This window comes from Neofelis nebulosa, chromosome 5 (genome assembly GCF_028018385.1).
Source record: "Neofelis nebulosa isolate mNeoNeb1 chromosome 5, mNeoNeb1.pri, whole genome shotgun sequence".
NCBI lineage: Eukaryota > Metazoa > Chordata > Mammalia > Carnivora > Felidae > Neofelis > Neofelis nebulosa.
Window position 1 is genome coordinate 153,695,372 of NC_080786.1, and position 13,030 is coordinate 153,708,401.

The 13,030-nt window shown below is 48.4% G+C and overlaps 1 protein-coding gene across 1 annotated transcript in view; it reads left to right on the forward strand.

The window, feature by feature from the left end:
- The first annotated feature begins 2,673 nt into the window (after positions 1-2,673).
- PCP4 (Purkinje cell protein 4) overlaps positions 2,674-13,030 on the forward strand; it is a 60,743-nt gene continuing 50,386 nt past the window's right edge. The window contains exon 1 of the mRNA XM_058732054.1: positions 2,674-2,808. Coding sequence (XP_058588037.1) covers positions 2,800-2,808 — 9 coding nt within the window. The 5' untranslated portion in view covers positions 2,674-2,799. The remainder of the gene's footprint in view (positions 2,809-13,030) is intronic.

The following is a 13,030-nucleotide window of genomic DNA, read 5'->3' on the forward strand; positions in this document are numbered from 1 at the left end:
GTATCCTCTCACGATTCTGGAGGCTGGAAGCTGGAAGGCCAAGACCAAGGGTTGGTTTCTTCTCAGGTCTTTTTCCTTGGTTTGTAGATGGCCATCTTCTTCTCCCTGTGTCTTCACAGGGTCTTCCTTCTGTGATGGGTCTGTGTCCTAATCTCCTCTTCTTATATGGACACCAATCCTATTTGATTAGGGCCCACCCATATGGTCTCACTTTAGCTTACATACCTCTTTGAAGACTCTATCTCCTCTATTTCTAAATACAGTCACATTTTGAGGTACTGGAGAGTTAGGACCTCAATATATGAATTTTGGAGGGGACGTAATTCAGCCCATAATGCCATCTATCCTCTCTTCCATACCCTTTATAACCCCCGATTTGTTCCAAATTGTATACTCTCCTTGGCAAAGCCACAGCCCATCCCGGGCACCAGTTCTGGCCCCTCCCCTGGAAACACTAGCAGCCGTTTACTGCTCCCCAAACCCCAAGCTGTTGTAAATCTGTATGTGCACTTGTGTTATGAGAAAATTCATGTCTGCACTACAACCAGGCCAGCAGAGCACTGGCTGGTCCTCTGTGTCTCCTCTGTTTGTCCCCTCTGCCTGAGCATAGCCTACGAAACCCCACAAGGGACCCTCATCAGGCAAGCACTGGGTGCTCAAAATCCCCAACCAGACAGGCTTTCCCTGGGGAAGGCGTGGTTTTGCCATTCATGCAGAGAAGGGAGCCCCGTCCCTCTTCTTCCAGTCGGCTGTGCCTGGGCAGACCCACCCTCCTCCATCTCCCACTCCCAACCACTGGGGGACACTAAAGGCACCCTGTCTGGGCCCTCCCACGTGTGACACTGGGGACAAGGAGGGGTGGGGGAGGAAAAGAATGAGGAAGATGCTGTAAGAATGTGCTGGCAGGCAGCTCCTTTGTTCGCAAAAGATTCGTGTGGTTGGGATAGACAAATAGGTAAACAGTAAAACCTCGGATTGTGAGTAACTTGTTCTGTGAGTGTTCCGCAAGATGACCAAACAGTTCTAATAAATTTTAACTTGATAAACGGGTGATGTCTTGCAATATGAGTAGCACGTGACGGGATCACAACTGAGCCAATGGTTCTTGAAGTTTGCTTTGATATACAAGTGCTTTGGATTACAAGCGTGTTTCCAGAACGAATCATGCTCGCAAATCAAGGTATTACTGTATATAACCCATCTCTGTTTCTCTGCGAACGAAGAGTTATTATAATGAATGTACCTGTCTTCCCATTGGAAGGGGACTTTCTGTAGACACATTCCCATGTAAAGTGGCTATAAGTTAAGAAGATTGGCTCCCACAAGCCTTAGGAGTTTTGTGTTTCTTGCTGCTTTCTGTTTGTGGTCACTCACGTTCGTATGGTAGATGCAAGAGCTCTGAGCCCTGGCTCCCGGCCTCAGCCTCCGCAGGTGGCCTGTACTCGCTGGTACCCACTGGGGATGTGTGGCTTTTCTCTCACTCACCGAGGTGGCCCTGAGAAAGGAGGTGAAAAGGAGAGGCCACCGTGGCGTTGGCCAGATAGAAGACAATGGAGGGAATCAGAGACAGGCCCGAGCTCGCTGTTGGTTCATCATACAGCTATTGGCAGAGTCTCCCCATGTGGGGTGATGGGTGAGGCCCCCGCGGGACATCTGAGGACTGTAATAACTGCCCAGTTTCTCGTGTATTTACCCACATGGTAGCTGTCACTTGGATATGCTTGTATCTCCCGTAGGTCCTTTGAAGAGTTATTAGTCATCATTTGGCGTATCCGCCATGACAGGACATCACTGTCCGAGAATCCCGCTTGAACCCAGGGCCAACCTGGAGCTGGCAAGTTGCCAGAGGGTGTCCTGATCAGCCCTGGGCCAACGAGACAGGCCGCGGCACCCACCTCATTCCCTGCACTGGCCATGATCCCGGTTGTGAAAGTCAAGGCTTCACTTGGGTGCCGTGAAGGCTCTTCGGGGTCTCACAAGTCCAGGGAAAAGGACTGAACCTCTTTACAGAGGGGCTGGACAGGCTGCAGCAATGAAATCTTTAACAGATTCCACGGTCCAGCCCGCATCTCCCTCCGGATGCTGGTGAAGTTTATGACAACACAGATAAGGCCGGAGACTTCCTCTCTTGTCACAGCCTGACTCTCCAAGTCGATGTCCCAGCGCTGCTATGACCTCTTGCCAAGGGAGGAGGTGCCCGGGATACGAACAGCCTGGCAGATTTGGGGTTGGGGCGGGAGCAGTGGAGAATGTTCTCCTGGAAGTCTGGGATCTGTGCCACAAAGAACAGGGGAAGCCGCAGCTCCTGGGAAAGCGAGGGGGAGAGAGAGAGAGAGAGAGAGAGCGAGCATGGGCTGGTGTTTCCAGAACTGCCCTTCCTCTGAGATGCAAACATTCTTTTCACTGACGTTGAAAACGTATTTGAATCCTGGACCCTTGAATTAGTAAACAATGGCAAACCGGTGATGATCTTTGTACCTCTGACTTTGACCTTTAAGAAAGAAAAAAAAAAAAAAACCACGCACAAATCTAGCAGCTCTTTCCCTTGGCAGAATGTGGGGCTGAGACCCAGCTCACTTCCCACCTGGCTCCACTAGGTGGCCCCTCGTGCTCTCGGATGTCTGCGAGGCGTGCAGACAGGTGAATGAATCTCATTGGCTTACGGGAGGCATGATGCCACCGGGCAGCCCTTTTTAAGAGAAAAGCCAGGACCGGTGGAAGAGCGACCCCTGAGCAGCGATCCGGGTGCTGAGCACGGTGCTGAGCGCAGGGATCCCGCGGCTGCCGCGTTACAGCAACATGAGCGAGGTGAGTGGCCGTCGTACTTGGAGAGGGAGACTTGGGGGTGACCAGTGCGCTGGCCACAGTGGGTCTTGGGAGACGCCAAGGGTCTCCGGGTGGTGGTCGATCAGCCCTGTGACTCTTTGCTCGGAGGGCTGACCCCCGTTGCTATCGTGGTTTGCGGTGGCAGAGGCAGAGAGGTTGGTGAAGTTTGCAACTTTTTAAAAATTCGCCTTGGAAAGAAAGGGATGGCTTGTTGGCTTCTGATTTAATCGTGACTTTGGAAAGTGCTTTGGGTTGGACACCTCGGGAGAGAAAGCCGAGGGTCTCAGCCTCGCCGCCGGAGGTTTGCTGTGCTTCCCGCCTGTCCTCACGTGTTTGCTTTGGTGGATGGCTTTCAGGACGCTGGCAGGCGGGCCAGCCGGTGACAGTCAGCCTTGGAAGAGACGTGGGGGAAGGACTGCACGGCTCGGCCGCACAAACTACATCTGCAGCTAGTTAGAGCGTCAGTAAAAGAGGCAAATCGCTCGAACCATGAAAAATCTGTGTGTAGGGATGGGGCTCGGGCACCGGAGAGACTTTGACATAAGAACAGCTACATTTCTTCTGGTTGCAAGTCCCTTCTCTGAATATGTTTATAGAGACGGTATTTTGTTGGGGGCAAACCTATAGATAGCTCATTTTATTTCAAAAAGATCACGTTCTCTTTCTTTTAAACGAGGCAGGTTTGGGGTTGTACAAACCACCCTCTAATTCAGCTCAGTAGTGGAGACAAGTCCGTTTTTATTTCCTTTTGGTCGGCACTTAAATAATTACTTTTATCTTCTCTGTCTTTTTTTTTTTTTTGACAGATGGGTGATCCTTTTTTTGGGAATTCTAGAGTAAAATTAACGACTTCAGAAATAAGAGGCGTCTTCACTGCGTTTGTCTCTCCGATGGGTGACTTTTGACATAAACATGACAGGAAGACAGAGGAGGCAAAGCGTAGACGGTTTAGGAATGGGGTTTGGGACGGAGCCAAGGGCTCGAGTGAGCAAGGGGGCAAGTGTGGAGGAAGATGGGAGGGCTGTAAGCCTCTCAGCCCCAGATAAGGCTGGGGGGGGGGGCTCCAGTAAGGCCAGTGCACCTCACTTTTGTCTGTTCTCAGCCCCCAGCTTGGCATCTAGCGCCTCACTTGTGTTACCTTATTTGCCCCCTCAAATCCTGTGAGGTAGGTGCTGGTATTTATTCCCCATTGACAGATGAGGAAACTGAGGCAGAGAGAAGTTCAAGGTCAGCCGGTTCAAAGTCAGTGCTAGCAAAGGGCAGGGCTTGGGCAGCCTAGCTGGGCGGCCGACCGCCGGGGGGGGCGGTTTCTGTGCACCGGGAGCCACAGAAGGAGCCGGAGGAGGGTGGGGAGGGGGCGAGGGAAAGGGAGCTGGGGCCTGGAGCAGAGACAGGGCGAGGAGGACCAGGCCTCTGTGCCTTGCAGCCTCCTGGTGGACTCCACGAGACTTCAGAAGCTTCCACCCTGGGTCAGCAACCTGTGCTCACAAGAAGCCATGGCTGGCTGTGGACAGTGGGCTTCCCAGAGGAGGAGTCACAAAGCAGTACAGCACTGGGGGCCCTTCTTCGATAGTCGGCTCCCCCCCCGGCTCTTCTGGGGTCGTGGTGTTCCTGATGCGTCCCCTCCGGCTGTCACCCCATCTGCAGCTGAGGCTGAAGCCCGGCGTCGTGAACACATGAGCTTTCCAGAATGCTTCAGCTCGGCGGTGTTCACCTCACCGTGGGTCCCCCGGGAGAGAGCACACGTCCCACAGCTCAGCCCACGATTAGGGTCACAGCCTCATTTCTGCTGCACATAAAATTAGGGCAGCTCTGCGGCCACCCCCCGCCCCCGCCCCATTCCATCAGCCTCGTCAACAGCCAACTGCAAGGGTTTCCTTTAATGTCGCTAAAATCCCGCAGGAGGCGCATCCGTCTCCTCTGCCCCCCTTTGCTTCCGCGACAGCCCTTCCAGCTCCTTCTCCCTTTCTCCCTCCTGTCCCTCTTGCACCTAGTCCCCCCTCTGTTACGTGCAGCCCCAGTGCTCTGGCCACCAGCTGGGTGACCAGCTCTCTGCCTGATCCCCGACTTCCCGGGTGTGTGTCCCTCAGAGAGTGGGAGTGAGTCCTTTCCCTAGAACTCAGACCTGCTTAAAACATTTAATAAAGTTGAACAGACGCTCCTTTCCGGGTAGAGAACTGAACATCCCCCCAGCCCAGAGCTTTTCCTTGGTCGGGTGAATTACGTGTGGCTTCTTGTTTTGATAGCTCTCAGGCAGGGATTGATTCCAGATGATCGTTTGCTTACTCGTGTCACTGATTGCTGCAGAGGGCCAAAGCCAGGGGTTTTGTCAGCCTCTCCTCCGACTTCGGGATTTGCTGGGGTCTGGTGGGCAAAGAGCGCTGGCTCCAGCTGGCAGGGTTTGGTGCCCGCTGCGGAAATCCCTGAGCTCACAGCTGCTCCCCGGGGGCCGTGCTGGGGCGGGGCTGGGAGGAGAGGCCCCCAAAGGGCCAAGTGCTCCCCGGTGGGCCTTGGGCCTACGGGTCTTCTAGCCTTTAGGGGGAAGGCGGTGAGAGGTGGGGACTCGGGGACTGAGCCTGGAGCCGGCTTTCAACTGGGTGACTCCACGACCCAGTGTCTCCTCCATCCCCCGTGGCAATGCATTGCTCAGGGAACGAGGCGATTGAAAAGAGCAGCTCCAGTACAGCAAGGGGAGTCAAGTCCAAATTTAAGGCACCGAGAGAGTGGAGGTGGTTTGTGGGGGTGTCTAATTTACATTTCAGTATTAAAGTATGTCAGATGGGCCGGGAGGTAATTTAGCAGGGATCAAAATGCAGGTTAAGGTGTATTAACTGGATCAGAAATCCTAACCACCAAAGTCAAGGTTAACAAAGTCACCCTCTTCTCTCTCCGCCTGGACCCCCGCACAGGAGAAGAATGAGACTCCCTTTGTTGAGCCACCAAATAGGAGTCCCATAACACCGACAGTCCCATTTTCTCATCCAGGTGTGTGTTTTTAAGTTGCTTTTCATTTTTTTTTAATGTTTGTGTATTTTTGAGAGAGAGAGAGAGAGAGAGAGAGTGAGCGCAGGGGGCAGAGAGAGACACACACAGAATCTGAAGCAGGCTGCAGGCTCCAAGCTGTCAGCACAGAGCCCGATGCGGGGCTCAAACCCATGAACCAGGAGATCATGACCTGAGCTGAAGTTGGATGCTTAACCAATGGAGCCACCCAGGCGCCCCTTAAGTTGGTTTTCAAAAGAACTGATTTAGGAGAGCCAGGAGCAAGATTTTCATCCAATAAAGGCACACTTTTGGAGAATCAGTTTGAAAAATGACACCCACCATCACCCTATTTTTGAGGAAGTGTGTGTGGGGGGTTCCCATTGCATAATGCATCAGTTGACAGCTATTAATTAGACCTGAGACCCCCTTGGGAAAGCATCCAGGATCCTAACTGTCACCACTCTTTTCTTGCATCGGCTTGGATGGGATGTTGCAACTTGGGGCCAGGGTTTCAAGCCTTTCTTCCATCCAGACGTCACCCACAAAAGGACTGTGCCTGTCAGACGCATGGAGGGAACACACTGAGGACATTTCAGGGCAAATCTTTAGACCCACGTGCCTGTCCTTAGCACAGAATCAGAAGCTACTGCCTACACACTAAGTTTCTAAAGGAAGAAGAGAAGAGTGAACAACATTGTCTGGAGAGAGATATGCAAGGGGAAGGAATGCTCCCTTGAATCTTGCAGGGGGGCATAGAAAGGACAGGATTTTTGTTTTCAAAAGTAGCCGCCGCTTGGGGCTTACCTAGGCAGCCACTGGGACAACCCATTGCTAAGATAAATAGTAGGGAACAGAACTACAGTGAAAATTGTCATAGTCGTGTGCTTCTTGTGATGTCATAGTGAACCGAGCAGATGCCGGAGGATGGATGAGCAGGCTTGCAGATAACTGTTCAGGGTAGACCAGTTACACCCAGATTCCAAGCGTAACTGCATAAAATGTGGATTTTCCAACTGGCCCCAAAGGCCTGGCAGCAGCAGGCCAAAGACGATCCTGTTTCTTCTATAAGTATAACCTCATTTGGGGATGTACCAGTCAGTGGCAGAGACACAGGAAGATCCAGCAAGATCCCCCTGGTTTCTCTGGATCACACCGGGATGGGCACTCTCTCTACTCTACCTGGGGATGTTAGGTCTAGGAAGACGCCAGGTCCAACTTTGGTTCCCAGTGCAACTTTTCTTGCATGGGCAGAGGTCCCAATGCAGCCTGGAAATGTGTTTGCTGGGCTGATGGTTTATGGATTGCCATAAACTTTGTTCCCCCGGTCCCGCACCTCATTATCGGATTGTGTGTGGTTAAGAAGTCTCACTGTTTTTCTCTTTTGAATTGAGTCAATGACTTGCAGTTGATTTTATTAAAGGTTTAGTTGAATAGTGTGATCAAGATGAAAAGGAAATACAGGTTTTTGTTGTGGGAAGTGCCTTGAATTCATGATGAATACGTTCTCTGAACTTTTTTTTTTTAATTATAATTTCTGCCTCAGTGCTTCATTAGAGGTGTTGTTATAGGTGGAAGGCGTTCACACTGCATCTGGGGGCCTTCTGTCCTCAGTGAACTGTGTGCCCTGTACCATTTGAACACCTGAACAATATGAGCCCAAGCCTGGGGCTTTTCATTAATTTAGAATGGCTTTCTAGAAGGGCTTCTCACTGCGGGGGAAAGAAGGACTTTAGGGGATGCATATGCACAGATTTATATAATATTTGGCTGATAGTTTTATAAAACATAGCATTAAAGCTCATGGTGTTATTGTCTTAGTCTGTTCAGGCTGCTATAATAAAGTATCACAGATTGAACAGCTTATAAATCGTAGGAATTTATTGCTCACGGTTCTGAAAGCTGGGAGGGAGTCTGAGATCAGGGAGCCAGTGTGATTCGGTGAGAACCCTCTTCTTGGTTCATAGACAGCCTTCTCCCTCCTGTGTCCTCATATGGTGGAAGGAGGGACAGGGAGCTCCTTGGGGTCTCTTTTTGTGAGGGCACAAGTCCCATTCACTGGGGCCCCCCACTCGTGACCTGATCACTCCCAAAGGCCCCACCTTGTCATGCCTTCACCGTGGGGGTTAGGATTTCAGCACATGAATTTTGAAAAACACAAACATCCAGACCATAGCAAGTATTATGGTTGCATTTTATTTATTAGCATTATCCCTCCTAGACTGTGAGCTTCCTGGGGACAGGAACAACTTTACATTGTCCACAGGACCTGGCTCCTGGTCTGGCACTTGGTAACGTTCCCTTATTGGATGAATACATACATTTGGGGGTATGGGTTTATCAGTTAATGTGACCAACAGACCAGACCCCCTCTTTTCTAAACGTTGAGATTTGTGGTCCAGACAGGTTTGGAAAAGAAAAGTTCTATCTTTTGTTTTTTACTCCCGGTTTGAAACCTGGGTTTGCCATTGAAATCCTTTTAAGTTGGAAATGGATACATTGTCAGATATACAAGAGAAGTGCACTGACGGCAGGCAAGGCGATGAGAACTGGAGAGAATCCGGACAGGAAGAACTCTTGGCATTTGGAAAAATGTCAAGGAAAACAGGGACGCTGAGGGAGGGACAGAGAATTCTAATATCCTACAGTTGGGGGTCGTCTCCCTTGGGACTATTTCACTTCAGATAAGCTCTATGAAATTCAAACAAAAGGAGCTTCAGCCAGAGAGGCAGAGCCCGTGAATGCCCTACAAAGCTGTTGGCTGTACTGAAATAGAAAACCAATTTGACTGTGCTTACAGGGGGATAAGAGAGAGCCCGAGCAGATCTTTAGGAAGATTCGTGCCGAATCACGGTCGTCCAGACTGCAGATCCTGGCACACGGTTGAAGGCAAAATATACTTTGTGTACAGGAAGCACATTGTATATTCAAGTATTTTAATTGCTATTTAAAAATTAGCCATTGATGTTTCTATGAATTAACCAAATGTTTTCATTTCTAATTGCATATTTAAATATCTTAAGTTGGTTTATATTTGAGCTAGGAAGACGTGACCATTCCTACACAAAAAGCGATGGGCTTGTGTGTCTTCCCCTGGGAGGTTAGGCACTAAGATGTACGACCGTGTCCCCGTGCGGTCCAACAGGCTGTGACTCCACGTTCCTATCGTCCCCAGGTATCAACTGTTTACCATTCTTCATCCACCTTTGGAATGAAGTGAGGTATAAGTAATGAGATACAGGTACAGATGCACTTTGGGAATGGGTATGAGAATGTTCTACAGATCGTTGTTCTGTGCCATAAGCCAAGCAAGCCTGACACACCCACCAGTGGCCCAGACCTATAAATCCAACATCCACTTCTGGGCTGTTGTACATGAACAATTCCGTGTAAGTTACACACGCCAGGCATCAATCTGCTTGAATATTGTTTGTGCCTTACACATAGCCCGAAATTTATGCCTCAGAATCTCACTGAATTACTTCTTGTTCCACTTCTGAAAGGGAGACGCTTGGCCATGTTTATCACATTGCCAGTGGAAAAATCAATCACCCACTAAATGCCATTATTTTACATTTTACTCTTAAACTGCCACCTTATAAATAAAAAGAAGACAAATTGGAATCATAAAGCAGGTAGGTAATCATCCACAAATTGAAAATTCTCCTGCAGAACATCTAAGGGGAAAGAAGCCAAAAAGGGTGAATTGATTAGAATTATTGCAATAAGGCAGTTTTCATACCACAGTGGAAACTAGAATAGAGACCAGGAGAGTCCTTTTCCCTGGAAGGTTTCTGCCTCTGGTTTGAGGAAGTCATGGGCTTGGCCAAGACTGAACTATCTCAATCACCCACACTTCAAGCCTTCACCCAATGGTCTGGATTGCCTTTTGAGTGTTAGTTTTTAAATATTTGTTTCTGACTCCCGGACAGCTATTTGATAGCTGGGGTTGGACCTGGTTTGGCTTGAGATTATGCTTTTCCTGCTATCACAATCCCAAACTGCGGAGGAGAGTCGTGACAAAAGAAACGGTCATCTGTCCTCATACCACCACATCTGTGGCTTGGCTAAGGTTCTAACAAGTGATTAGTTATTTTAATTTTATGCAATGCCTGGAAAGAGGACCCTGCAGGTAGCAATACTCATTAACATTTGTCTTACCCAAACAAGACAGTTAAAATGGGGCAAGAAAGTGTGTTCTCTCTTTTCCGCCAAGATTTTCTTCTTTAGTCAATATACTTTTATGTCCATCAAGGGCTAAGTCCCACTATTTAAAAATTATTAAGAAATTAGGCCTGTTAATTATTTTTAAAGAATGTTTTAAAGATTTTTTTTTTATTTTTAAGTAATCTCTATACCCAACATGGGGCTTGAACTTACAACCCCAAGATCAAGAGTTGCACTCACTCTCAACTGAGCTAGCCAGGCGCCTGGAAGGTTCTTACATATATAAATGGAAGGTTCTTACATATATAATTTCCTTATTAAGTAACATCACTCTTTCATTAGGGAGTATTAGAAAAATAGCACTTTTCTTTCCCTGAGCCTGGCCAAATGGCACAGTATACCTGGACTTTTCCTTTTCACATTTCCCGACACCTGTTTGATACACTGAGAAATCCCCAATGCCACGAATTGGTCAGATAGTCCTGGTAACGGGACTTCCTTGTGAGCCTAACTTGATGGCTGTGGTTTAGAGGCTTGTGTTGGTGCTCATGAAGATATCCTAGAACGAATCTAGCAGGATCAGTTCACATTTCTATTGTTTTCTTCTTGCTTTTGCTGACAGTGTTAGTATTCTTTTCAATCTGTGAAATTTTATGCAGGAATTTTATTTATGACACATGTCATAAAATTGACCACCTTACCCATTTTTAAGTGTATAAATTCAGTAGTGTGGTTTATTTATTTTGTTACGAAATAGACCTCCAGAACGGTTTCATCTTGTGAAACTGAAATTCCATTACCTATTAAACAGCAAGTCCCCTTTCCTGTTCCCCTTATCCCCTGTGACCACCTTTCTACTTCCTGTCTCTATGTATCAAATGTCTCTATGTATCTGACTCCTCTAGGGACCTTATAGATGTGGAATCACAGAGTATCTGTCCTTTTGTGCTTGGCTGATTATACTCAGCATAAGGTCCTCCAGGTTCGTCTGTGTTGTGGAGTGTGACTAGGCAACACTTTTTTTAACAACATTTTTTAAAATTGATTTTTAGAGAGTGAGATAGAGAGTGAGCATGAGCAGAGGAGGGGCAGAGAGAGAGAGAGAGAGAGAGAGAATCCCGAGCAGGCTCCGCACTGTCAGCACAGAGGCAGATGTGGGGCTCGATCTCACAAAATGTGAGATCATGACCTGAGTGGAGAGGAAGAGTCAGATACTTAACTGACTGAGCCACCCAGGTGCCCCTGTGTGAGACTTTTTAAAAGTCACTTACCTACTTAGTGGGGAGATTAGTTCAGTTAAAAGTAGATTACATAATCTGTAAATCCTCCTCCCGGGGCTCAAGGAGCTGCATTGCAGCACGTGGTGGTGTTCTGAGAGCAAGCCAGGAGTCCCTACTCACCAAGTGACAATGTCAGTATCGATCCTGAGAGTAGCTATTGATAAAACCTAATTTTGTCCTTATAGACCTTTGATTCTAAACAGATGTAAAGAGAAACGTCAAAGTTTTCTTCACCGTGCATGTGCGAATTAAGCACCTTACAGCCCCAGAGATGCCATTCTTGGCTGCCGTCTACCAGTGGTGCCCCCTGGGGTTGTGCTGTGCACAACCTGTGCAGCCGAACATAGTGGCCCTGCCCTTTCTTTTGGTGTAGTCACGCTGCTTCAAAACCACTGACCTAGAGAAAGACTGTCATTTCTATGGTTCTACTTAGAATTCAGAGAATTCAAGGAGACGGTATTTGTCATTTCCCTCAAAGGAGTCATTTTCAAATAGGGAACTGAGTGCCCAAAGGCGAATTTTGCTCAAAACCACAGAGCTTTTTGAGGAAAAGCCAGCATGAGTTTCACTTACACACTTCCCCTCCTATTCCATTTCTCATTTTCTGGCATATCCTGGACACAACCCAATTTCTTTTACACCTGCCCCAATTCCATTTAGGACTTGGGCACGAAATACATGAGAAACAATATTGTCCTGGATTTTTTTTTTTTTCCATTAGTCTTGAGTGAAAAAGAGCAGCTACGGGGATCTTGACCAAGTCATTCTTTCCCTCCCCAGGTCTTCCACTTGATCTCTCGAGGTTCAAGTATGCCCTCTGAGCCTCCCCCCGCCCCAACCCCAATAACACAAGGAGTGGCTGGTAAACGTCATCGCACTGTTGCCCCAAAAGTCCCTCACTGAGGTCTCCGTTGACAAATCCTCTTCTGCCTCACGTGGCAGCTTCCTTGACGTTGACTTTACACCAGTCTCCTTTATGACCTTGCCTTACTCTCCATGGCTCTGCGTAAGAAAGAGCATTCTGAACCCCCAGATAAAACTCTTAAAAAACTTTTCCTCCCAGAATGGGGGCCCTGTCTATGGTCGAAACCACTGCGTGTGTAAATCAGAAATCACGTATTTGGTCAGTCACATTTCCTTCCGCCTTCTAGATTATGAAACTTGAAAGGACAGACTTGTGTCGTCCCTTTTCCTCTCCCCGGCACATGCCATTCAACCCACATGGATGGGGACTCCATTGCGTGTTGTACATTGTGCTGGGTGAATGAATAAGGCGTGGCTGGGAGGCTAGCCCCGGAGACTGAGTCACATAAAATTAACTGGGCTACAGGTCTCTTCACTGTATACACTGATTGCCAGGGATGCACAGACTATAGCCATTGTGGAGGCTTAGGAAGGAGGAGAAGGATGTGTTCAGGGAAAGCTTCCCCGTGGAGTCCATGCTTCCAGAAGTAGGGTCTCCATAGATATTGATTGAGGAATAACCACCATGGCTGATGGTTACTCTTCAAAGTCATGAATTTTATTTAAAAAAAAATTTTTTTTTCAACGTTTTTAAATTTATTTTTGGGACAGAGAGAGACAGAGCATGAACAGGGGAGGGGCAGAGAGAGAGGGAGACACAGAACCGGAAGCAGGCTCCAGGCTCTGAGCCATCAGCCCAGAGCCTGACGCGGGGCTCGAACTCACGGACCGCGAGATCGTGACCTGGCTGAAGTCGGACGCTTAACCGACTGCGCCACCCAGGCGCCCCAAAAGTCATGAATTTTAGAACC